The sequence below is a fragment of the Callorhinchus milii genome, unplaced genomic scaffold (genome assembly GCF_018977255.1).
Source record: "Callorhinchus milii isolate IMCB2004 unplaced genomic scaffold, IMCB_Cmil_1.0 Scaffold11, whole genome shotgun sequence".
NCBI classification, from domain to species: Eukaryota; Metazoa; Chordata; class Chondrichthyes; order Chimaeriformes; family Callorhinchidae; genus Callorhinchus; species Callorhinchus milii.
The window spans coordinates 19,475,666-19,502,615 of NW_024704752.1; the positions used below are offsets into that span (position 1 = coordinate 19,475,666).

General features: G+C 41.8%; 1 protein-coding gene across 1 annotated transcript in view; it reads left to right on the forward strand.

Moving 5' to 3' along the window:
- LOC103175760 (inactive N-acetylated-alpha-linked acidic dipeptidase-like protein 2) overlaps positions 1 to 26,950 on the forward strand; it is a 251,184-nt gene that overhangs the window by 186,783 nt on the left and 37,451 nt on the right. Inside the window, exons 13-14 of the mRNA XM_042339243.1 lie at positions 10,168 to 10,314; positions 22,281 to 22,376. Coding sequence (XP_042195177.1) covers positions 10,168 to 10,314; positions 22,281 to 22,376 — 243 coding nt within the window. The remainder of the gene's footprint in view (positions 1 to 10,167; positions 10,315 to 22,280; positions 22,377 to 26,950) is intronic.

Here is a 26,950-nt window from a genome sequence, read left to right on the forward strand (position 1 = left end):
TTAAAATGCTATTGGATTTTTATTTCAATAGTAAGTCGATTTGGCGATGGAGAGTTGGTTTCCTGTTAGTGTGTCAACTTGTCGATGTGCTGCAGGGTTTTACAATGTTCAAGTAAGGAGAGCTTTTCTCACAAGTTGTGTAGCCAGGTCTGAGCTGCGGCTTGGCTTGTTGGCCGTGGATTTCGATAACAGGAAGATGTTGATTATTATAATTATTGCATTTGACACAGTGCCTTATCACCTTGTTGAATCATCTCACAGCACTTCACACGATTTACTGTAAAGCGCAGTGATTGTGTATTTTGTAGGCAGACCTGGCAGCCTATTTGCACACAGCAATGTCCCACAAACAGTCATGACGTGAATGACCCAATTTTTTATCTGGCGGGTTGTTGGCCAGGACACTGGGTGAAACTCCCTTCCCTTTTTTTTTGAAAAAGTTTCATGAAATCCACTTAATAAGGACAACGCCTCATCCAAAGGTTGGCACTTCTGGCAATGCGGTGCTCCCCCCAGCCCTGTACTGGAGCATCAGTCCAGATAGACTATAAGCTTAAAGTCCCATCGTAGCGGTTGAACCCACAAGCTTCTGACTCCACAACTTTTAAGCGCTGTTGGGACGCTACCCCCTGTGAACGGTGCTATATAAATATAAGTTGTTGTTGTTAAGAGGGCTACCAACTGAGCCAGGCTGGCATTGTCGAGGGAAGCTTCTCCACTTGTCAGTGTTACTGAGATGTAAAAGTAATAATGTATTTTCAAGTTGGATTGAAAATTCACCCTTGGAAGTGCGGGGAGAGCAGGGTGGGGGAGCGCGGGGAGAGCATTGGTGTGTCAATTAACTTATTGTGGAGGAAGTATCGACTTTGCATTGAAATTGATGTGTATTTTGCAAGATGCAGCCTACGGCATCTGATGGTGAATTTGGGAAAGGATCTGAAAGTTTCTTCTGTAGAGCTGAGTGTGTTAACGACATCCGCAAAGACATTCTGCTGCAACCTATAACCCTGTTTATAATCTTCTTTGATCCTTGAAGGGGAAAGGGAAGATTCTTTTTATACTCTCATTAAACAAAGCAGACAAGTTACTGTGACGGCTGGCACAGCCCGTTCAAACTCTAAACTTTCACCTTGTGGGTCCAGGTCTGTGGTTGGTTGCCCGTCTGACAGGACGAAAGTGAACTCTTGACAATAAGAAGTCTAATAGGTTTAGGCAGTTCTAACCCCATGAACCAATGTTCACAGCATGACATTGGCTGCAATTCAACACTGAATGGGGCAGTTTGAGTCTGAGAGGCCAAAAGGAGTGATGATTGTTGAGGGAAATAGTCTATTTGAGCAGTGCAGTGCAATAGAGAATTTAGCTCTGCCTTAAAATTGTGGTCTACCTTACCTGACTTGGGTGTCGTTCGATGCTGATGTTGAATGAAAGAGATGGGCAGTTGTTCCGTTTCTGTCAGTGATGAACTTCCTGCTGATGAGCATAAAAATCTAAAATACCAACTGGATAAGGGGGGAAAATGCCACATTAAATACATCACTTTTTAATTCAATATTTCCCAACTATTTATGATTTCAATAAAGGTGGCCGCAGAAGCATTCGGGTCAAGAAATTAATTTCTGGGCCAATATTAACTTGCCACTCAAAGGAGACGAGAAGGATTTTAAGGTTAATTATTGTTGGGACCTTCTGAGTCCGTCAAGTTGTTTCATTATTTAGTCCAGTCTGGGTGCAAATCTCAGCGTTTCAAGAAAAATTAACAGAATATATTTAACTCCTCCTCAGTCCAATAATGTGTGACGTGAACACACAGCTTCCTGGTTTGCGGACAATGTAAGTTGATTTGTAATCAAAGCACACAACAGTGGAACAATAGCAGTAGTTTACCAATACCGACAGTCACTTCCTGGCTCTTCCAGGCTCGGAGTCAGGCCACGCCACTGTTAAGAACCCTGCGTGAAGGACGCTATATAAATGCAAGTTGTTGTCGAGCTGTGTGTTAAATACCTCCACAAGGACATTTTGCTGCCGATTCACAGCTCCGTTTATAATCTTAAAGGAAAGAGATGTTCAGTGTTTAAACGCCAAAGTTATAATATATAAAATGAAAGAGATACAGAAGTCCCTACTTGTTACATCCCCAGGATCAAAATGCACCTGTGTTACACCTGCTCATGTCACCCCCACACACAAACCCACACACACACACTCTCTCTCTCTCTACCAAAGGCTGTGATGGGCACCTGGTTATCTACATGAGAATGAATGCAAGCTCTAACAAGTGCATAATGAATAATATTCTGCTAGATATTCAGTAAGTAGTATAGAGTGGATGCTTATCTTGATAGTTCAGCAAAATCCAACCGCTGTGTTAACACATCTGGGGCTGTTTGACAGATTTACCTCCAGCTGATTAGATTTCTTGCTTCAACTTCATGTCAAAACATTTTTTTTAAACTTTACATTCGGCTATGCGCAAAGTATAACCTAGCACTCTCATTACACCAGTCTAAACACTAAACTTGTCAGATATATTGACATGCATGCAGAGATGCTGCGGTGAGCTGGCTTTCTGAACACAATACAAATTATACGGCTCACACAATCTTCTGTGGGAGGAATCTGCTTTAACTCAGAGCAACAAATTGTTGGTGTTTCCCAGGGTGAAACACGGCGGCAGTCAATTTGCACACAACAGTGTTCCATCAAACAGCCATGAAGTGAACGACCAAGTTTATCCGTGCACTGGGAGAAACTCCCTTCTCTTTCCGAATCCCTGGGGTCTTTCAGACAACCACCTGAACAGGCACAGATGTGCTCTCATTTTAACGTCACTTCCGAAGGACGGCACCTCCGAGAGTGGACACCTCCGAGTTCAAAGCCCCAACAAGGGGCTTGTACCCACAACTTTCTGACTCAAGAGGCAAGCGTGGTACAATTTGAGCTGGGCTGTCACCTGCCTCAGTTGAAGGTGGATTCTGATAAATAAGGCACTGGAAGATCTTGCAGATTGCACAGATGCCTCCTGAAAGAGATTAAGTACAAAACTCTTGGAGTAGCAGTTTTACTTAATAGATGATGAAGTCTTTTGTAATTAATTAAACCGTAGTCTTTTACTCCCGCGTCAAATGAAATTAACTGTCACTGTAAGAAAATGCTCTTGGTAAGACTTCAGGGGCAATGGTTGGATTCTATTTCATTTACTTGGCGCTAATTATACCAACAGATGTCACATGCTCAATCCATTGCTCTCCATGCCTGAATTTCGTGTTCCTTCCAATTAAAAGATTTAGTGTGGAATTAAACAATGGCGCATGGATTAAGGAAAGCAATTACAGACGGTATTACTTGCAATTACTCTGATGTTAATGCACAAACGGTCAGCATTAAAAAAATTGAAATGTTTTCATTGCAGATTATGACTAGAATGTGCTGCAGCAATCATTCATCCACCTTCACAAATTGTTTGTTCCATACTGAGCGCAGTTCTGGGCAAAGTAGAATATGCGCTGTGTATAATGCAACGATGGTGTCAGCCTAGCTCAGTTGGAAGAACCATTAAGAACCTCTGAATCCAACATCAAAGTCCATGTTGCAATTTTGAATTGAAAATTTAGCCCGAAGCTCTACTGCAGTGCTGGGGGAGCAATAAGTTATTGGAGGTGCTGCCATTTGGATGAGACATTAAACAGATGTGGGCATTAAAGATGATAAAGACAGTCATGGCACCATTCGAAAAGAGCGACAAGTTTCGCCTGATGACCTCGTTAACAGTTCCCCCAATTAAAATCATTCACTTCAAGACCCCCGCAACCCCAGCTCGGGTCTGAAATGCTGTACTCTGTCCAGCGCCTTGGGATGTCCTCCCGATGTGAAAGGCGCTATACAAATGTAATCTTGTTGCTGCTGTTGTTGTTGTTAATCCCCATCTTGTTGCAGACAGTAAAAGACAGTATTGGATAGCAGGTTGACAAATGGCATGTTATTTCCAGTACCGGGAAGCCAAAGTCAGTAACTGCACTGAGAAAGCTTATCCATCCTCCAGCACTCTGTTAAAAGCACTCGTCTTTCTGCGACTACAAACGTCTGGTGGGTTGACTCGAAATGATATCTGAGGCATGTCAGGGCACAAAGCTGGGAGAAAAGACTGGGAAAGTTTCTAAAAGAGTTGTGATAAAAATAATAATAATCCTTGCATTTGATAAGGCGTCTTTGAGACGTCTCAAAGCGCTTCACACATTATACTGGAGAATGAATTGATGAAACGCGGCAGCCAATTGCATACAGCAGTGTCCCACAAACAGTCGTGGATTGAGTGATCAAATTATTTTTTTTTAAGGGATTGTTACCCCGGAAAGCGATCCGCCAATTGACTAACGACCGGGATAGATATTTGTTAGGTCAGGGTATCAAAGGATATGGGGCAAGGGCAGGTAATTGGAGTTGAGGTAAGCCATAATATTATAGAATGGCGGAACAGGCTCAAGGGGCTGAATGGCCTACTCCTGTTTCTATGCTTCCACTGATTGAAGGACTACTAAATAGCGTGGTCACCGGGGAGGATGTGAATTGGGAATGTAATGGGGGGTAGAACAGTGTGCCATTATTTGTTTATTATGTGCCAATAGAGAAAATTAGCATAAATCTAAATATTTTCTTTTAAAAATGTGACAATTTGCATAATTACTATATACAACCGACTCCATTTATATGGAAATCTGCTGAAATACAAAATTCGTAATTTTGCTGCGAGCTCTGTAAAAACACCCCCTATTCTAGAATGAAATTGGGGCTGTTAGGCATCTTGTTATTGAGCCAAATACAAATCAGGAAACACAACGCTGCAAATTCAGCCTGGGAATAAAAGTTGCTATATTCCCAGTTCTTGAATTCAAGGGCTGTACATATGAGAATAAAGTTATGTTTTGAAACATCTACATCTATAAAGTGACAGTCACAGCTTCATTTCTGCTTGAGCAGCAATGACAAGTCTGGTCAGAAATACTGTAGTCTGCAATTGTTGCATCTAAAGCTGTATTCATGATTTGATTTTTTACAGCCAGATAGCCATGCAGTATTATGCAAACTCCAATAGTCAGAAAACCATTTCAACAGTCGTCACAGCTCTCTCTGTCTGTAATATTTCACCGGGTAATGTTTATGGCTTCATTACTTATCCACCAATATATATATATATACACACACACACACGCAGAGGTCTAGCTCTGCTTTTCTGCTTTCACTTGTTTGCACTCTGCAGAGAGGATACTCCAATTTATCAGTTCATCTGAAGTTGCATTTGCTCTGAATGATGCAGCAATTGAGCTTTCGATTGAACCACTTGGCCAGTTTTTGTTGGATTCACAGTAATAGTATACGTCGATATGACCACCGTTTTCTTTCTCACAGTCCCGCTCACAAGTGGGCAAATTCAAATTAATTTTGAAGCAATGAACATGGAAAGGCTGGATGGTTACTGTATTCGGAGCCTTTCAGGATGTACTAGGTAAATCAGGAATGACTTTTTGAGGCCCTGCAAGTGACCGTCACCCTGGCCCCAATCACAAGGTGGAGTGGGGTGGGTGGGGGGGAAGTAATCGATATTTTAAACCTGCAATTGTGAAGGATTTTAAAGACGATTTAAACACTTGTAAACCTAGCAGTAACTCTTCTCAGGCATCCTAATCTCCCTGTTTGAGTTTTCAGCACATTGCCCTCAGCATTTTCCTAAATCACCTGTTTCACTGACAATTCCTATCAGTGACGGCTGCACAGGGATGCCAAGGTCAATGGAACATCAGCAGCAGCTACTGACAGATGGCTGTGTACTCAAGAAAGGCAGCCATATCATTCACAGCAGCTTTATTCACTCCCAGTAACACCTCAGCTCGCTTCGTTGAGGATGCGACTCTGAAACACTGGGCCTCGGCACAAATTACTCACCAATTCAGCGCATCCCGATACGTATGTCAGTGTCCGAGTCATTGCTGTCTGCTGAAGTACAGGGTGACCAAGAAGTCGTGATATCTACCCTATTATCTGAAAAAAAATTATCATTTCTTTAAGACTTACTAAACATTGTAATGGTAATCATCGCTTTTTGGTCACGGTGTATTATACGCATTGAAAATTTTGGTATTATTGTCGAATGCAAGGACTTACTTGACAGACCTTTCCTGATGATGTGCACGGTCAAATGAGCTGATTGAATGAAGTAGGCAACCTTGCCACAAATACAGAGGAGACCGTTATAATGCAGTAGACTGGGGCCATAAGCCTTAGACCCCGCATTAAAATAAAGCGAGGGGCTGGGAGTGGGGGGGGAGACCACTATAATGTCATCGAGTCACTATAATGTCACTTCCTGTGCAAATTGACATCAGCGATATTCCTCCACACCAGCAATGCAGGAAATAACATCAATGATGACCTGGCGACACAGAAGCCAGCCATTTTTGTTTAGCACAGGAAGCTGGCTAGTCAGCTGAGTTGGAGTGTCCGCAGTACAACTATGTCATACATGGGCCTGTGCTAACCTGCGCAATAACGGGGCGCTCTGTGTTATACGGCAGTTCATAAAGTTTTAGCCAATGTTGAGATGACCAGGAATGAAATACAAAGAGTGAGCTGTTCTACTTTAGTTGAACGAGGCACATTCAGTCGCTATATAGTTTCTAACCTAACTGTGTCACAGCTGTGGAGTAATGTAGTTAGCGTTAGCACACTATAGTTTTCTAAAACTGAAAGTACTTAAAAAGTAATTGAGAAACATTATGCAGCCTGAATGTTCTGTGGCTGTTGGTAATCATGGTTTCGGAATGTATTCTCGACAGAATCCACTGATGTTCATTTATCTAAGATATATAGTTAATCTTTCTGATGGTATTCGGCGATGCCTTAATAAGAAGGCAGTTTTCCCCAAATTCTTTCCAAGAACCGCACTTTAAAATAATTACCGAAAACTGGCTTCTGAGTTAAGAATGAATTTAAGGCTTGTGGATTGCTCTTAAAGGCAATGTTCTGTTTTTTTCAAAGCAAATTTCAGGCCTCAGGTATCTTGAGTTCTTTTGGAACAGTGTTATTCTTTAAAAACAATCATAGAAATTAAAATACGGAGGATGTTATTTGGGCCATCGAACCTACACTGGACCTTGCTCTTCTACTATCTTTCTTCAAAGATCTATTTGATTCCATCTTGCATGTTGTCCCAAAGTTCGGCTTGCACCATTAACCTGTCTCAGGGGCGAGAATGCGGCCAATTGAGCCAGACTGACTATTACGACCAAAGTTCAGAATATCTGGCATTTTTTAAACAGAAGCAGATGTGCTCAGAGTGTTTCCCCCCCACTTTTATAGTGGAATAAACTGTAATTACTCACAGTCTGGACATACAGGTCTGATGGCCACTTGGACGACTTACCAGAAGGTGGCTGGTAACCATGGAGACACATCTCACCAACAATCATTGGCCTGGACAGAGGAAGGCGGCAAAGAAATTGGCAACGTGAACCTCGGCAACATAGCTTGGAGTCCTGTAGCTCAGTGGTTAGAGCACTCGCTTTGCAAGTGAGAGACCTGAGTTCAATTCCAGGCAGAGGGCGAAACCTTGGGCAAGTTTCCTTACTCCACACAGAGCCTAATAATAATCCCTCCAAAACCAAAACCAATAATAAATTGATCATTTTCAATCTACGACTGTTTGTGGGACATTGCTGTGCCAATTGGCTGCCGCGTTCGCCCACAAATATACAGTCAATTCACTTTACAGTGGGTTCTGTGAAGCGCTTTGGGACGTCCTCCCGACGTGAAAAGCACTATATCAAATGCAAGGATTATTATTATTATAGCTTACCCTGAAGAAGTGCCAGCCATTGTCCAGGAGTCCTCTCGCCTCTTTATGTTGGTTTGTCACATTGGTTCAATGAGGAAATGGCGATGGATTTGGCTCTTAAAAACACAACACAATTGAGAGTTTGCAAGACCCTGAGGATCATCTGCTGGAGTCATTTCGGGAATTGGATTTGGACACAGCCAATAATCGATCAGTCGCGCTGTGATGTAAATGCAGACTACGTAAATCGGCTTTGCTATCGTCTGAAGAACCTGCACCTTGAAACTCCTTGGCTGGTCCATTCAACACCAAGTTAAGCCTTTTAATGTTAAAGAGTGGATACCAGACTGTCTCTTTAGTATGATTCATCTTGAACAAGATTTGAAGAGCGAGCGTGCCGCTAACCATCCGCTGCTCTTACACTGATTTGTATGTTCATACGGCATTCCTCAGGCCCTGGCAAATGCGATTTTGGAATGGGAATCGTAAATGCTATTTCATACCCTGAGCATTTTAACTCCTTCTAGAAGCGATTTGAAACTGTACTATTTATAGGGCGTTGGAGACGGTGTGGAGGGTCGTTTTTTTTTTAACTTGAGAATGCCAGGTGAGGGGCCACAGAGCAGGAGACCACTGAGATTGGAGATGGAGTGGATGGAGCTATAAAGAAAGATTGTACAAGTTGGAGCTCTCTCTCTCTAAATGAGATTATTAAGTGCTCGGGTATGCTACCCTGCGTGGAGGCCGCTCTATAACTGCAAGTTGTTATTGTTGATTGAAAGAGCACCTGATTGAGGTGTTCAATGTTCAACGTCATGAAAGGTCTTGACCAAGTGGACGTTGCTAGGTTGTTTCCACTGTTGATGGGTGTGGGGGAGTGGGGGCCGTGAGAACGTGGAACTCGCAGCTACAAGCTGTCGTTGAAGCAAAAAGCAGCAACACTTTTAAGAGGAAACGTGATGCCTACATGATGAGCGTTCTCCGAGCCCAGCAGTCTGGAGCTTGGGTTGTAAGAGACGGAGTACAATGACCTCAGGAGGGGGTGGAGAGGGGGCAGAAGCCCTGTGTGTGTACACATATACACTTAATCAGTGTGTGTACACACCCAGCTGACACAGTTTTGCTTTCAAACCTTTTCCCCACTGAATGGTCCCACTTGTTGAGCCACCAAGCAAAGCTCAGCAGGTGGATTTTTAAAATTTAAAACAGCTCCTGCTTGGCTGTGCACACAGAACACGAGACAGATCTCTCACACAGGAGTCTTCCTGCCTGACGCATTGAGAGCATGTTTGCTTCATTTAAGTAACTGACTCCAGAGCTCCACAGAGCAGTTCATCAACTGGCGATTTCTTGTTAACGTCAGCTCTAGCTTTGGATGTTTTAAGGGACGCACAGAAGTTAAACCTTCTCCCCAATACCAACTGCACTATTGATCAGTGACTTTTAAACATCAGAGAAAGCTCGATTTGATCTTAATGGAGTTATATACTCCACGAGTCTCAACAACGTGATAAGGCACTATATCAAATTCAAGGATCATTATACAATCAATTCACTTTACAATATATTCTGTGAAGCGCTTTGAGATGTCTCAACGACGTGATACGGTGCTATATCAAATGCGAAGATTATTATTATTATACAGCAAGAAAAGCTATCGTAGAGCCTTCTTTCTGTACATGTCTCTTTCATATGGATTATTGTTATGAATGTGACTGACTTGCTTCCCAAACCCTTTGCACTTTCTTGGAAGATGTCTACTTTGCGACTGAGTGAATTAAATCTGAAACAAAGGACCCCCTGATCCCTGTCCACTGCCATGAATGTGTGTTCAAGGGCAGCCCAGAGTTCAAAAATGTTAATTTTTTTTTTAAAAAATGTCCTCCGAAGTAGAAGTGGAATTGAGGACAAATTAACTGACGGCTACTTTGAACCAACCATTTTGTTTCCACCTCAAAAAAACCACCATTTTTTTTTGCTCCCGATAGATTGTTCTTATTTTTCTGTTGCCATGGCAAAACTTCAGCCTCCGTGATCCATCAGGCATGGGCTGCGGTTGGTTTCATCATCTCAGGCTCGTTACGGGACACAGATAGACACATAACGGGGTCGTCCTCTCGCAAGAAAAACACAGTCGGTGCCCTTGACACATCAATCCAGATTTCACAACAGTTCATTCGCTGTGAATTATTCATACCAGAGGTGCCATCGCTCAGGCACAGGGATTAGCAAGTTTAGTTAAATTTCTGCTTGTGTTTAGGCTTGTCCAGGATGGCAGTGCTTGAAACCCAACATGTTGTTTTATTACTAACATCTCTTCTCTTCTTGTTCTGCAGAGGTTTTCTTTAAACTGCACACGGCAGGAGAAATGCTCAGGAGCCAAGGTCCACTCAGCGCAGGTGGAAGGAAACAATGATTTCTTCATAAATCATCTTGGAGTACCAACTGTTCAATTTGCATATCTGGAGACAAAAACGCCAGCGGTAATTACTCTTTTGTGGTTTGACTTCTGCTGCTTAGCTGCTAGCATTCCACAGGGGCCCTGTGTACATCATTCAACAATTTTGCATAATATACTAAAGGAAATTAATCTTTAGATATGATATATACATGTATATATATATATATATAAATGTTCAAATCGAGCAGGTGGCATAAGCATAAATTATGAGTTTGATCTGCAGTGGATGTGAGGGTTCACATGGAACAAGCTTCAGTGGTTCTTGTTTGGAGCCATTTGTCCATTGGAAGCTCTTTTAAGATGGAACTTGAATGAAGTGTTATTATGAAGTAGTGTAAGTGACACTAACACACGGGAGCAAGGCAACTACGTTATACTGTGTGGGTCCAATATCTTAGCTGCTATGATGTAAACAGGAGAGGCACTGTGTTTTGGAGGTTAGGGATGTAGGAATTGCAGTTTAATAATGATAATAATCCATGATTTGATATAGCGCCTTATCACATCTTCGAGACGTCTCAAAGAGCTTCACAGATTATACTGTAAAGTGTAGGACTGTATGTTGTGGGCGAAACGCAGCAGCCAATTGCCCACAGAAGTGTCTCACAAGCAGTCATGGATTGAGTGACCAAATTATTATTATTTTATTCAGAAGGGATTATTACCCCCGGAAAGAAATCCGCAAATCGATTAACAACCCTGGGATCCTACTTACTGCTGGTAAACAGAGGCGCGTGGAGTAAGGCGTTTCTTTTGAAAAGCCAAAATTTCAAACAAATATTCAAAATGATTCCTTCCCCCACAACCACCACCAACCACCGCCAGCCTTCTTCTGTTCTTTGACCTCAATCGCCCCGGCCATTCAATCCACTTTTAATTTGCAAACTGAATTCATAAGAGTTGAACGTATGGCCCAATCTCTCTCATTGATTTTGCGCCTCTGTTAAATTAATGTAGTTCTTAAGTCTACATTGTTAATGTCACGTCAGTTCCACTTACATTGAGGCCGATGCACATCAACAGCACCATCTTCCTGCAAGTGATTCTGCCACTGATGTTAAACAGGGAGAAGAAAAAGTCAGAAATGAGCAGAGACCCAGTCTATTGACTCACTCAGCACCATCTCCAATTGTATTTTGAATATTCCCCATGTTTTTTTTTGCTTGGTAGATTATTCTTAAACATTTTTAACTCTTTAAGCAAAGAGAGTTTGCCCTCCCCTCAAAATCTCCTTTGTGTTCATTTCCGCTGATGTCTCCAGGCCCTGCTTTCGTAGTTTTCTTTGAACTCATGGTCTGAAATAGTTGTTGTTCTTGCCAACTCTTTTTGTTTTGGTCTGACACATGTGGAAATCCCAGTCCGGTGGGGTCAAGTTCCCCGTGTTACTTCATTACAATAAATGCACTTAAAGAACTTTTTAAAAGTGCAGACCGCTTTGCAATTACCACTGGATTTATTATTTTAAACAAATCTATCATCGAAATAGTAATTGCATCTGATATAGCACCTTTCAGGTCAGGAGGACTTCTCAAAGCGCTTCACGGGATTTTCTGTAAAGCGCAGTGACTGTGTACGTCGTCGGCGAATGTGGCAGTCTATTGACTCACAGCAATGAGCATTCTATGAGAACATTTTGGACTACATTTCTAAGGGCCAGGATTACAAACATTCATGAAAAGAAATTGTAACTATGTTCATTTTTTTTAAAGAAAAACACAGCTATTTTAACATAGTGACCACCACATCTTGCATATCATTCTAAGGCTCTTGATATCCTCCGCACCCTTGAGTCAACTGCAGAATTTTACAGTATACTGTTGCACTGATTGAATGGAGACTCATCAAGTTAGCGGACTTGTTTCAGAAACTGCTCCAGCAGAGTGGAATGAGTAAGTGACTGAAGTAACAGGCGACTGATGGACAAAATCCCATCCAAGTCTCACCCACTTTATTATATTAGTGCTCCAAGTTTATTAATTAACGGAGTTGGCACTTATCATTTATTTTTGCCTAAAACCTCTAAGCACAGAAGGCATTGATCAAAACGTTGTAGGGTGTAATGTTATTTTCCATTGTCATCCGCACTGTCTCAGGCTCCTATTTCTCTTATCATATATAACCAACCATGATTTCCTCCACAAATTGCACTGTAGTGTTTAACATTCACCACTAAAAGAAAGCACATCAAACTCGGAGGGAACAGTGCTACTAATTGAACCATGAGCCAGAAAAGGCCACTCTTCTATTAAAGGCATCCTTTCCACACACCACACCACAGATTCTACTTTCATCCCGATTTTAACCTTGTGACATTTCTTCCCGCTCCCAAATTGAATCAAAGCAAATTTCCGCCACTAACCCTGTGACGATTAATCTTCCTCTTGTTAAAAAGAAACTCGGAACAGATGCAGCAGCATGCTGCGGGAATCACTTTTATGTCAACACGTGTTTCCGCCTGGTAATAAAGGGCTTCTCGTTTGCAGTGGAAGTTTAATGTTACACTTATTGGCAACCGGTCACAAGAAAAAAAATTCCCCATGAGCTGCTGAACTCGCAAGTGGCTTTTTCACATTCTCTATCTTTGAGTCGTTGACTGATGGACAAAATCCCATGTCTCACCCACCTTATTATATTAGTGTTGTAAGTTTGCCCACTGAATCCTTCAGCATGAGAATGAGATCCCATTGTGTTTTAATGTTCTTCTCTGAACTTGAGGAGAAGGAAAGCCTCGGGACAGTTACTCTGACTACAAAGAGTTTTCCCCACATATACGATTTGATTCTTTTCTCCTTATGGAAAAACAGCCCAGGAGCTACCAAGATTCAGTAAATTGTTTTCCCTCCTCTGAAGAATGACTGCCGCAGGTCTGACTTTGTAGCTGAAGCCACACTCTGATCATTTATATTACGAGGGCAGCTTATTATTTCCTTGGGGGAATCTATTCATTCCTGGGGACTGAGCTCCACTGCCTGGCCTGTAGGTGCTAAGCCATGAAAAAAATCCATACTGACTGAGTATTAACCCTTGCATTCGAAGTAGCACCTTTCACGTCAGGAGGACGTCTCAAAGCGCTTCAATGGGATTTAATGTAAAGTGCAGTGACTGTATATTTTGTCGGCAAACCCAGCAACGAGTGTTTCCACAGCAACATTCCACCAACAGCCATGAAGTGAGCGTCCGGGGATTGTTGGCCAGGATATTGGTAGAGAGAAACTCCCTTCTCGAGGGATCTTTAACACGTGCCTGGACAGCCAGCGCGCAGCAACACCCCAACTGGCACAGGTTAGTCCCCATCTCGGGCTCTGGCGACCAACTGGCGCGGACTTGCGTGTGACGACTGGAGGAATTCCAGGAATCCCACGGCACATCCTCCGCTTCGTTCATTGGCTGGGCTCCGGCTGTGAGTGGAGACCCGATGTAGCTTTTCAAGCGAGGGACTGATTCTCTAACTCAAAAAGGCAAATGCCTACTGAGAAAGGAAAGGGAGTCAGACCTGATGCACACATGGGAGCACTGCAGCCCCCTGGCCTACCCACGAACAACAACCTGAAAGGGAAAGGAAGAAGATTGGGAACCATCCTTTTCTTTTTTCTTGAGCGAAATAAACCATCACCAACGATTTTAAGTGTAAGCAGTTGTTTCCGTCTCTACAAGCTGTTCAGTGTTAACGCTAATCATTTCTGCAAGCAATTATCCTGTGATTTAATCGATAATGACAGGACTGAACCGTGTAAATGAGGACCTCTCGATACACCCACACACAATGCTGCTCCCACAGAACCCATTCCTCTCACACAAGCGGCAACCCGCTCACATCTTCATCCTGCTGAACATATTGGATTTTTCTTTCCCATTAATACACCACCTGCCTGTATAAATTTAGTTTTTAACTTGCTACATGGCAATCAGTCAGATAAAATAGCTTGATAAAATGACCGAAATTTGCCTTTAATGTTCTTTGCATTTATCTTCTCGAGAGGTCATGTGGATGTGTGTTAAGTGAGAGAAAACATCGGCTTCTGCCAGTGCTGTAGGAAATATTCAAAGCAGCATTGAGGTATGGGGGTGTTGTCATGCCTTTGTTGCTTTAGGAGACAGTATTATTTTAAGGCCAGCGCTTTGCCAGTGATTGAAGCTTCTGATTGAACGTTAATATCTATCCTTCGAGAACAGAAATGGTCTCTGCAATAAGTAGCGGGGATGGGGGTCTGGGGTGTGGAGGTGTGGGGGTGGGCTGTGACCGCCTTTTGTGAACACCCATTGGAAAATAAAATGACCCCTTTCACCACACAACACACCTCCCCACTTGAGATTAATAAGCGACGTGTACAGCAGGTTTTAAAACAAACGCAGTCTTCAGCAAGGATCCACCATCTTCTTCCTTCGAATGACATTAAAAAGAGAAAAGTTGTCAAGTTCTGACATACCCTACACTATGTGGGTGCCGAAAGTCAGAATACATTTCACACACATTTCGCAGGGTGAAAGTGCCCCTCTTTATACAAAAATAATGGCTTGCATTGGATATCATGCTTTATGATGCAGTGCGTTTCGCCCACGAGGCTGTGGAAGCAGATTCGATTATAGCTTTCAAAAGGGAATTGGATAGATACTTAAAAAGCAAAAATGTGCAGGGCTTTGGGATAAGAGCGGGGGAGTGGGACTAGTTGGTAGCTCTTTTAAAGAGCTGGCACAGGCACGATGGGACGAATGAATGGCCTCCTTCTGTGCTGTAAGATTCTATGATTCTATGATTTCCAATTTGTACATAGTTTAACTTCTGCCTCCTTGCCTCCCCTTGCCAAGAGCACGAAAACCAGACCCACAGATGAGGGGTGAGAGATGCTACTGCAGTCTGCAATAAGGCAACTTCTCGATGCCTAACTGTAGTGTGGGCTCAATTCTGATGCTCTCTCTCTCTCTCTCTCTCTCTGTCTGTCTGTCTAATCTGTCTATCTGTGCGTCTGTCTGTCTATCTGTCTGTCTGTCTGCCTGCCCACCCTGTGTTTGAGATCAGAAGTTAACTGTGTGGGAAATTGCAGGAAGTCTCCCGAGTTTGCTTTCTCTGTGCCAGGGCACATCCTCGCGCCTTTTTGATTTATCGTTCCAATATTTATTTTATATTTTATTTAACATTTTGATTATTTTGCTTATTTACGCCTGGATTATTTATTTGCGTTCAGTTCTCACTTTATTATCGTGCTGGCTGTGGGTTTTTTTTTGCATTTTTATTTCATATGTTTGATGGGTTTTGGCTCTCTGGCTTTGTTTTGATTTACCAGTTCTATATTTTCATGCATTAAAATAGTTGAGAGATGGGGCTTTGTCTGCAGTGATTATTTCAGCTGCGTTGGAGGGAGGCAGTAATTTGTTCTATTTTTATAGCAGGTAACCATAATCCCTGTCTAGCAGTTCTCTTAAGATCACAAGCTGGTTAAGCAGTGGTACTGACAAGTGCCACAGGAGCATAATGCTGCACTGGGTCGAGACCATTTATACGGAGGCAGCAGATGCTGATAACATTTTGAAACAGCTGATCACTTCTGCTTGTTTGCTACATTCAGGCATTTACTACAGTTTAGGTGCACTAATGATCTCAGCAATGTTCCAAAAGCTCCCCCAAAAGCTCGGAATATGCGACAGCCATTGCAGCAATGACAGTGTTAAGGCTTTACCAGAGGGGCCATCAGGCAATTAGCTGTGCAGTGGCAATCGCCACAGTTTGTCTGTCTTTGAAAGAACCAATTTGAACTGTTTACTAATGACTATAAAAATGTGGCAAAGTAGATTCTGTCCTGAAATAAGAGACAGGCAGATGATGAAAGAACGAGACGATTGTCCCCTCCTTTAATTAGCTCTCACTCTCGTATTTCAGCAGAGAATTTGTGCACTGTGGTTCTGACAGTATGCTGGGTGTCATTAATCTTGACAATTATGTTACGCTGACATATTTTCTATATGATGTGGAAGGCCTGACAGACCCTTGGTAACAAATGAGTATCTTTTTATGGATTATGGCGAATACAGTTTAATTTCGCATTGAAATGTGGCGGTCATAAATAATTCACAGCGCACTTCCACCTATTGTATTAAATTTGAACTCTTAACTCCGGCGAATCAACAAGAATTGCATTTACTCTCCTGTTTTATCTGATGCTTTAATTACTACATGTTAATATACTTTGATGTCTTTAAAATCTGATTTGTAACCTTCTAGCTAACAGTTATCATCAACATAGCCTGTGGTCCTTGTGGTGATGTGAATTGTATAATCATCATTACAGCCAAGGTTAAGTGTTCTCATGTCCTGTGGAGCCTTTGGATAGTTCCTGGAGTCCTGTAGCTTAGTGGTTAGAGCACTCGAGAGGACATGGGTTTGATTCCCGGGCAAGTCGAAATGTGGGCATGTTTGCTTACTCTACATGCCTCTGTTTACCTAGAACTAAGTGGGAACCCGGTTGTTAATTGATTGGCGGATTGCTTTTCCGGGTATAATAATCGCTTCAAAAATAAAAATAAAAATAATAATTTGGGCACTCAATCCACGACTGTTTGTGGGACACTGCTGTGTGCAATTGGCTGCTGCTTTTTGGCCACAAATAAAATACAGTCAATTCACTTTACAGTGTATTCTGTGAAGAGCTTTGAGACGTCTTGAAGACGTGATAAGTTGCTATATCAAATGCAAGGATTATTATATTCATCCCTGTACATTAGTTAAAGTGCAGGTCCATCACATTGTAATGTCATTACCATTGGTATTTGATGGTATTTCATGGAAGAAATCATAAACATCGTTCTGTTGCGTGGTTAACCTATTCCTGGTGAAATACAATCTCTTCGCACCTCTTTTAGAATTGTTTATATTATCTTTTATATAATGTGTGGGCAACGAGGAGAAATTAAAAAATTTCAGAGTTAACCCACTGTTTGAAAAGTGTATGTCATCTGATTTCTAAATGAGATTATATGGGAGTTTGAGTTCTCAGAGGGATGCACCCAATTGCAATTATAAGGGGTCAACCTGTTCGAGTGACTGATAGAGAGGTCAATTAATTGCACCGTGGGACTGAAAAGAAGGGAAGAAAGTGGTGCCACGTTAAAAGATCTAAAGCAATTTGTTTTTCAATCGAAAACCTGGCGCTGAATCAATGTGTTTTCAGAGTTAACCCACTGTTTGAAAAGTGTATGTCATCTGATTTCTAATTGATTTGAATTCATTAGTGGGCTCCTCGCTGTGCTACAACTTGAACGGCCATCTCCCCCACCCCCAAGTCACTGTTGAAAATCGCTCACTGAACAGCAATGTCCTGCCTTAGGTGGCAGCCACTTCTTGTTAAAGAACGTCACAGTCTGAAACCACATGTTAGAGAGCATGTTTTATTAGCATTCTGTTCTGTGCCATTGTTATAATGGAAGGACAGCCATCGAATTTTTGTGACAAAATTGAAAATATATGGCATTGCACTGTTTTATTTTTATGAAACAGCTGTGAGAGAAACATCAGAGTAAAGATCAAGCTTAAAAGATTGTAGGTCAACAATACTCGTCTTGAGTCATGTACAGTACTTCTAGTAATGCTTTAGAATTTCTAGTTGTGCCGTGTTCCTTTGTCTGGTGTTTTCTAAATCAAGTTGATCCGATAATATAATAATAAATAAATAATAATAATCCTTGCATTTGATTTATCGCTTTATCATGTCTTCGAGACTTCTCAAAGTGCTCCACAAGATATATTGTCAAGTGGTTTGACTATGTATTTTGTAGGCAATTATTTGAATTGCCACATAATCCTAAATATTTAATTATTTTGTTGTTATTTATTATTTTATTATTATACTGTCCTAAATCTTAGAGGCTGGTGATTCGCTTCTGTTCAGGTGCCCATCATTCCGCTTCATGATCCGTTTCCACGTGGTGCTTCCTATGTAATACTCAAATTTTGCTGAATAATTGGCGTTGTGTAAAAAATAGATGAACGTTCTTCAGGATGTGGCAAAGCTGTTTTTGTTGGAGACTCCTCATCATGATCCTCTGTGGATAATAGCTGTATGTTACTGTAGATGCTGTAAATGAAAAGTGATCTCGCTCTTGAGCCAAGCCGTTGATAAGCTCAGTGATAAGCTACTGTGCATCAAGTGGAAAGCTTTCAATATCAATATTTCTCCTCATTGTTCCAATGTCTGTAAGCGTGTGTGTTATAGTGGTATCATGACTAAGCCTTGAAGAACTGTAGTCAAATCTCTGCATCAAAATTGAAAAGTAATGAGAATGTATTTTTTCCCCCCAAGGAATACGATGAACTGAATGTTCTTTGTTTACGTGTAGTTTTTTTTTCTAATTTTAGTAAATTTCCCTTTTTGAATTATTTATTTTAAAAAGTTCCACAATAGTACTCTAATAAATAATAATCCTTGCATTTGATATTGAACCTTATCACGTCGTTGAGATGTCTCAAAGGGCTTCAAGGGCTATACTGTAAAGTGGAGTGACTGTGTATTTTGTGGGCAAAATGCGTCAGCTAGTTTGCGCACAACAGTGTCCCACAAACAGCCATGAAGGAATATATATATATATATATATATACATGTGTGTAAATCAATCCACTGTAGGAATGAAAGACATTTCTTAGTTCAGGCGAGTTACTTCATAGCTGAGAGTAAAAGCAGATTTGACCTCATGGTGTTTGTTTGAAAATTACATGGAAACTTGATATGCAACACAAATAGCCGGCCGAATTTTAGCAGCTTCCATCCATCAGTTACGTTCCACTAGAAAAAAGGGTTACACATAACCAGCCAGTGGTGTACTGTTTGGCTGATGAATTACATACAAAGAAAATTTGTGTGTTCATGCCAAGTCCCTAATGATACGTAGATTGGAGCCAAGGAAAGATTTGCAGAGCTGCTCAACGTAGTCACGGTCCCGGTAGGAATTCTCGGCATGTAAAGGTCAAAAAAAGTGAAAGTAAGCAAACAGCTTGCACAGGATTTATATATCAAGTGGTGATTTACCAGCAGAACTAAAGTGAGAGGGAAGGGAACTCAGCTGATTCATGTGGACCTCAACAAGTGTTGTAGAGCGAGTTAGCTCCCAAGTGCTCAGGCAATTATGCAGGTGGATTTGCATATCTGCCTTAATGAACCCGAGCTCTGCCGAGCTTTTAAGGCCGATGTGGTTTGTTTCCAATGTGGACAACCTCACTGCCCTTTGTGCATCATTGTCTGCAATGCTTTCAATTGCACATTAAGTAAATAATTGATTTAAAAGATGCGCTGGTCCAGGCAATGCAAAAATATACTCCAGTGGTTATCCAGGGCTCCTGAATTTACCTCTCACACAATTAGTGTACGTGTAGAAGTTTACTGAGGGTCAAGTCTGTCTTGGCTTGTGGTACCTCACCACTCCACTTTGTCCAATAGGCTACCTGACCCACACTCAATGTCAGGACTCTCGTGGATGAATAATATGGATGAGATACATGTGTTCTTTTTAGTCTAATTCCATTGTGATGCTTTATTTATTTCCAGCATCAACAACCATGAAAGCCTTTGGAAGTAATAATAATCTTTGCATTTGCTATAGACACCTTATCACGTCTTCGAGACGTCTCAAAGCTCGTCACAGGATATGCTATAAAGTGAATTGACTGCACAATTTGTGGGCAAAACGCGGCAGCCAATTCACAGCAGTGTCCCACAAGCAGTTGTGGGGATTGAGTGACCAAATTATTATTTTTTTTAATGGATTTTTAATCCCAGAAAAACGATCTGCCAATCGACTAACAACCGAGTTCCCACTTACTGCTAGCTAAACAGAGGTGTGTGGAGTAAGGAAAGTTGCGTAAGGTTTGGCCCTGACTGGGAATCAAATCCAGACCAGTGCTCTAACCACTAAGCTACAGGACTTTGGTGATACTGATTTGGAGGGCTATGTGGAGAATAAGGTGAACTAACGTTACATCTATGCAAAAGCGCAGCTCACTCAAAAGGGAATTGTCTGTTATTGTGATCCATCATTTATTTATTTTTGATTCTTTTCAGACACTCCTCCCAGAAATTATTTCGATTCCCCGAAAAAGTTTTTTAGAAATGACAGTGTATCTCATTAAAATAAAATTAAGAACTTTGCGGAGTTAATAAGTTTCTATCATTTATCATGTGGCAAAATTGTGACTTTCCGCGACTGTTTTTATGGTATTTTACACGCTCAGAGATCCTCCCAACTAATCTTGCAAGTAAATTCCATTAGCGCGTTTCATTTGTAGTTAATTCTTATCTCTGCATCAGTAAATGGGAGATTACTTAGTTCTTCCTCACAAATGAAAAGTAAATCCACAGCCATCGATCATTAACGAGGGCATAAACTGGTCTAATACCTTGCATATGTAATGCTATTAGATCTTAGAGATGTGAAATTATTCAGAGTATATTTAGGATTCGAGTCACTGGTGCTACAATCCGCTTGCCATATGGCAAAAGCTTCCTTATACTGTTTTTATATTAATAGACCTGCTTCTTTGACTGTGCTTCCAATTATCTTCCCCTGCCCCCACCCTCAGGTCCCACCCACAGCTCAGGTGCCAAGACAGAATTGCTCAACACCTTAGAACATCGTCCCCATGTGAAAGGTGCTGTATAAATGATAATAATAATCCTTGCATTTGATACAGCGCCTTATCACGTCTTTGAGACGTCTCAAAGCGCTTCACAGAATATACTGTAAAGTGAATTGACTGTGTATTTTGTGGGTGAAACACGGCAGCCAATTGTGCACAGCGGCGTCCCACAAACAGCCGTGGATTAAGTGACTTAATTTTATTTTCTTAATTTTTTTTTGGAGGGGATTATTACCCCCAGAAAAGCAATCCCCCAATCAACTGGGTTCCTACTTACTGAACAGACGTGTGTGTGTGTGTGGAGTAAGGAAATGTGCCCAACATTTTGCCTTGCCAGGGAATGATATGTTTTATTTAGAAAAGTGCCCTCAGTGAGTGTGCCCTGTGAGTGTGCCTTGTGACAATGTTGGGCCTTCCCTTCCTATAGTCACTGTGGTTTGAAAAACTATCAGAGTGACCTTACGAGAGACCCTCAGGATGGCTCTGCTGCTCATCGGCTCGTGTTCCTCACCACATTGTGATGGATAATCACCAGGATCTCACCAATACACATGGCCCCTTCAACGATGAAATCACAACTCATACACAACCTCTCCTAGAGGAGGAAAGGAGAGAGACAGAGAGAGAAAGAGACAGAGAGAGAGAGAGAGTGAAGACAGTGTAATAATCTGTAGTAGGTGATAAAAGTGACCTGGAATCTTGCAACGCGTTGGAAACAAATCCTGAGGAAACTCTACAAACTGAGTCCGATCTCTTGGGAAATCCACCTAACTAGCAACCTGCTTCCTACTCACCCACATGATCTCAGCTGTGCACAGACTCGCTCAGTTACAGGTGAGGAATAGGTGGGGCAGATCACTGCACAGAGCTGAGATGACCTTTCGTCAGGCCATCGACCTGAAACGTTGACTCACTTTCCTCTCTCCATAGATGCTGCCTGACCTGCTGAGTGAGTGTTCACAGCCACTTCTGTTTTTATTTCAGATTTCCAGCACCTGCAGTATTTTGCCTTTTGGACTGTTGCTATTGGGTGTTCTTAACCATATTTTTTTCCCTGTTTAGCCAATATAACAAACAGCAAATTACATTTGTATAGTGCCATTCACGTCAGGAGGATGTCCCAATGCCATTACACGTGCACAACGAGGATTGCAGTGTAATAATTAATATACAGTCACTTCATAGTAAATCCCTGAGAAGCATTTTGAGACATGCTGATGACATGATAAGCCACAACATTATTATATTGTATTATCGTGTCATTATGTTATTATGAATGATACACAAATGCAAAATTAAATTAACAGAAACAAATTAACCAGAGAAGCAAATATGTCTTAAGTCGTCTCTTGTGTTTGCTGTTTTCACAGGGACCCGGGTTTATATCTGAAGCACTTTGGGCTCGGGATGTGTCAGTGGTTGAGTCCTTAGATCCCTCCTTCCGTCTTCACGAGACTGTTGCTAAGGTAAGATCAGAGATTTAACTGCAGCCATGAGAGAGAAAAGCACATTAGTGCTCTCTCAACATGCTCGCAGTTGGACAGTGATTTTGTGAACTGAGAAAGGATTTCTGTATGTCTCGGATGCTGTGGTGAATCACAGCTGCGATGGAATGAATTTTAATTGTGTCTCTTTGCTGCTCACGGTGTCATGATACTCAGTAACTAATGAGATGTGCTCACAGAAGAGCGTAGATGTGAGGCTATCATTTCTGGACTCTGTTTAAGCCGCTCTGTTTCTATCACCAACTGTTTAAATCGTGACAGAGGTTCAGTAAAGTACAGACAACCTACACGTCAAATGAGATAAAATTATTGTCACCAAACACAATAATAAAACAAGCTGCTGCAGCTGAATAAAAAAAACTCCAAACAGCCCAGGTCATTAATATCTATCGCTGATTTAACCCTGGCTCAGCCCTGGGATCCATTACCGTGAAGCGCTCTGAGATGCCGTCCGGCGTGGAGGGCGCTATATAAATCCAAGTTGTTGTTGTTGTTGTTGATTGGAACGAAAACACACTGTAAAAGGTAATACATTTGACCATTACATTACTTCCTAACTCCACGCGTCTCTGTTTACCTAGCAGTGAGTACCGGTTGCTAGTCGATTGGCGGATCGCTTTTCCTGGGATAATAATTCCTTGAATAAAATAAAATGAATCCACGACTGCTGTGCGCAATGGTCTGCAGCGTTTTGCAAAATACACAGTCACTCCACTTTACAGTATGTTCTGTGAAGCGCTTGGAGACATCTCGACAACGTGATAAGCGCTATATAAAAATGCAAGGATTATTTATTACTTTTATAAGATTCCGAATCTTCCACAAATTCTGCACAGTCTCTGCTTAGACAGCTCCTCGTGGGAGCTTGTATTTACACGGTCAACTAAACCGCTAAACCGCTAAACCGTGCTGGACGTAAAACTGGTGCCTGTCATCTCTTTGGATTGTTTACATTGCTGTTTCTGTTAATTGCATAATCTCCAACTGAGAGCTCTGGCTACATGTACACCCAGCAGCACAAAATTAGCATAACATTGTTTGTACTTCTTTATTTACACATTTCTCATGTGTAACTCGGAGTATATGTTAGCTTACAGGCTCCTCAGTAAATATACATACCGTAGCTACCATGAACATGTTAAAGAGTTTGTTAACCCTGTATCAGGTGCCTCGCCCACAAAACACACACAGTCACTACACTCTACAGTATATCCTGTGAAGCACTTTGAGTTGTCTCGAAGACTTGATAAGGTGCTGTATCAAATGCAAGGATTATTATTTATTATTATTAGCTTTCATAGTTTTTTTTCTTGGGCGGGGAGGGGGCGTGAGGTGAAAAAAAACATAGTGTTAAGTAGATCACATTTGCTTGATTTGCTCATAAATTTGTGAAGCAGATTCTCTGTACTTTCCTACCATCTCTCTGGCTGTATTTGAACCAAGATCACAAGGATGAAGGAACAGTGTTTTAGCTCAGTGAGCCATCCAGCAATAAAATGACCTGGGAGGGAACACGCTGACTGTCCTAATTCCGAGGATGATTATGGTATTTAATAAAGAAAGGACCTGACTATGAGTCCTGGAAGCTAATTATACAATGTAGCTGTCAGGTATTGCAAATGCACTGTATACACCAACACATTACAATTCCAGTGCTGGAAAGGTGCTAGTAATGTGACATCCTTGTAATACTTAATGAAAAGGAACGGAGCTGCTCTGAATTTAAATGCGCCGCTCACTAAATTTTTCTTTTTTTTTTGAAATGTGGCATTTCCACTCTGCTTGATGTATCCCAGATTAGCAACTCGTGACTATTTCAGCAACAGAATTCCCATTCTACCCACAACTCTCTGTCTCCGTTCGACTGGCTCCAGCCTTCTGCATGTAACCTCACACTCTCTGTTCCACCATCAATAGTCAGGCTTCCAGCCACTGCACCCCAAAATTCTGGAACCCTCTTCCTCTATCCTTCCCTCCGCCTTGTCCCTTCCTTCCCCATCTTCAGGTCGCGACTGAAGACCTTCTTCTTCGACTGTGCCTATGGTCACCTCCCCCCTTTCCCCCAACTCAGTGCTGTGCTCCGCCACTGTCAAGCACTCTGGGACTTTAGGGGCGCTGTGTTAATTGCAGGTTTTTGTTGTTGTTGTTAGGGATGGGGATGGGTTTCCACCTATGTCAGACCAAAGATCAGAAGTAGATTAGACATTAAGCCGTCCATGGATGAGAGTCATCTCTCTGCCCAATTAGGGTAGACTGTGGCCAACCCTGCAATAGAATAGCATTTTGAAAGGCTATAATGGGGGAAACAGGGCAGTGTGCTAGGCTTGCACACTCTTCATCTCGCGGACCTCACTGATGGGGTGAAAGTTTGCTCTGGTTGCTGCCTGTAACGATTCTTTGTAATGAAATGGGCTGCTCAGTGACAAGCCACTGCCTGGCAGGCACGAGGGACAAATCAGCTCGAAATGAATAGCGACCGGCAGCCATTGGTAACGTCACTAGGAGAAACTACACGAAAGCCAGCAATAGAAATTGAAATATGTCACTCATGCTGAAGGGGTCCCTTTCTCATGTTCTCTAGCGTTGAAGGTAAGGATCACTGTTAGAGCAGATTCTGAAGGTTTGGCTCTGCAGTTACCATTGTAGACCTGCCCTGTGAGCCCTTCATGCTAACATTGGGGTTTCCTCTTGACAGAGATAGCACCCCTCACCTGGATGAGTGCAACACGTCACTTCAGATAGTTGAGAGAGAGAGAGAGAGAAAGAGAAAAAAGACAAGGGAATTTTCACCAGTTTAATGAGGTCCGGACTTATTTTTGAACAGGTGTGTTCAACTGATTCTCATTATTGGAGGCTGTTTGCTGTGTGTGGATGTGTTGCGATTGAGTTGTGCTGTGAATCTGATGCGAGTTGAACTGGATGATTTGTTGACCAAAGTCTGTATCTCATTCCAGATTGAGCTGCAGGATTGTTTGCGTAATATACGTATTGAATACGGGTTTAGTCTCTGGACGCAGGGTCCCAGGTTAGTTCTTTACACGGACCAGAAAATGGAGAGGAAAGTAAGAATCTTGCTCCAACTCAAGTGGGGGAAAAGTTTCCAGTTTTAAACATTTGGAAAATAAGCTAGAGAACTCCCTCACTGAAAAGAGACTTAAAACCTGTCTTTAAAGTCCCTTTGGTTCTAAAGGGGCAAATAATAGGCAATGTGGTGACATTGTTTTGTACTCTGTTACAATAAACTAACAAGCCATTTGGCTCATTAAGTCTGTGGTGGTGTTTCTCTCTACACGAGCCGTCTGATCCAGTCCCAAAGTATGGCTCACTCTCCCATACTCCTCAGTATTGCACATGTTCAAGCAAATATGAAGGGGTGGATTGGATTATAAATCAATGAACAGGTTTGAAATCACTTGTGATGGCCCCTCATTCAGTTTGCCCAACATGTCAATTTTGTTCACAGAACAAATAGTTAGTGCACCGAAGAGAGAGTGATTTTCTTTTCTGTGGGCTATCACAGAGCTATCTTCAGCTGGCTGGCAAAGAAAACTATTTCATTCAAGCAAGCAATCCGATATAATTACAATTGCCTTGACAGAGAGAAACTGATGCTATTTGTAACACTTTAGATTTATTCAGCCAAAGTCAAGTCCGTTGTAAGTGGGAGATTGAATACAAAACGGTTTACTAACTATCCGAGTATAAACACGACTGTTTGTGGGGGACGCTGCTGTGCGCAATTGGATGCCATGTTTCGCCCACAAAATATACAGTCAATTCACTTTAAGTATATTTTGTGAAGAGCTTTGAGACATTTTGAAGATGTTGATAAGGCGCTGTATCAAAGACGAGAATCATTATTATTATTATTAATTTTAAGAACTAAATCAATTGTTAATACAGTGCCTCCCGACATCTTAACACTTAAGCTTAGTTGCAGTCACAAATCTTTGGCTAAGCTATTTTGCTATGTTTTTTTTATTCATGAAAAATATAAAAGCGGAATAAAGGTCTTGGGGTGTGTGACTCTCCTTACCTGGCGAGTTCCTTGTTGCTCTCTGCAGTATTGCACCATTCCTGACACTTGCTCCAGAGTTTCTCTGATCCGTAGTGACCTTGAATTTGGGGCTGAGTTCTGTTTCTGTCGGTGCTGGAGCCCCAGCGAATGCAGTCAGGATCTGACATATCAGTTTATTACACCTAACAACCGTTTGCTAGCCTAGGCGTGACACTGATCGCTTGACTTCAGGCTCCAAATTGACAGCTCATTTGTCACAGAAGCAGCACATATTTTCAGACAGGTGACTAGTTCAAATAGATGTATCACCTGCTTTCCTCATTATAAGCATCCATTGGCAGAAAGCAGTCGCTTCCATTTTTTTCCCCTCTTCCCCTGACAATTGTGTGAACCTCAAGGCAGTACACTTTACTGCATCTCAGAGAGCGTAGTGCAACCTCGATGTTGTCTAGTTTGGGAAACTCAATGTTTATTTCAGTTATTTATAACCATAATCTTTGGTGTTTGATGCAGAGCC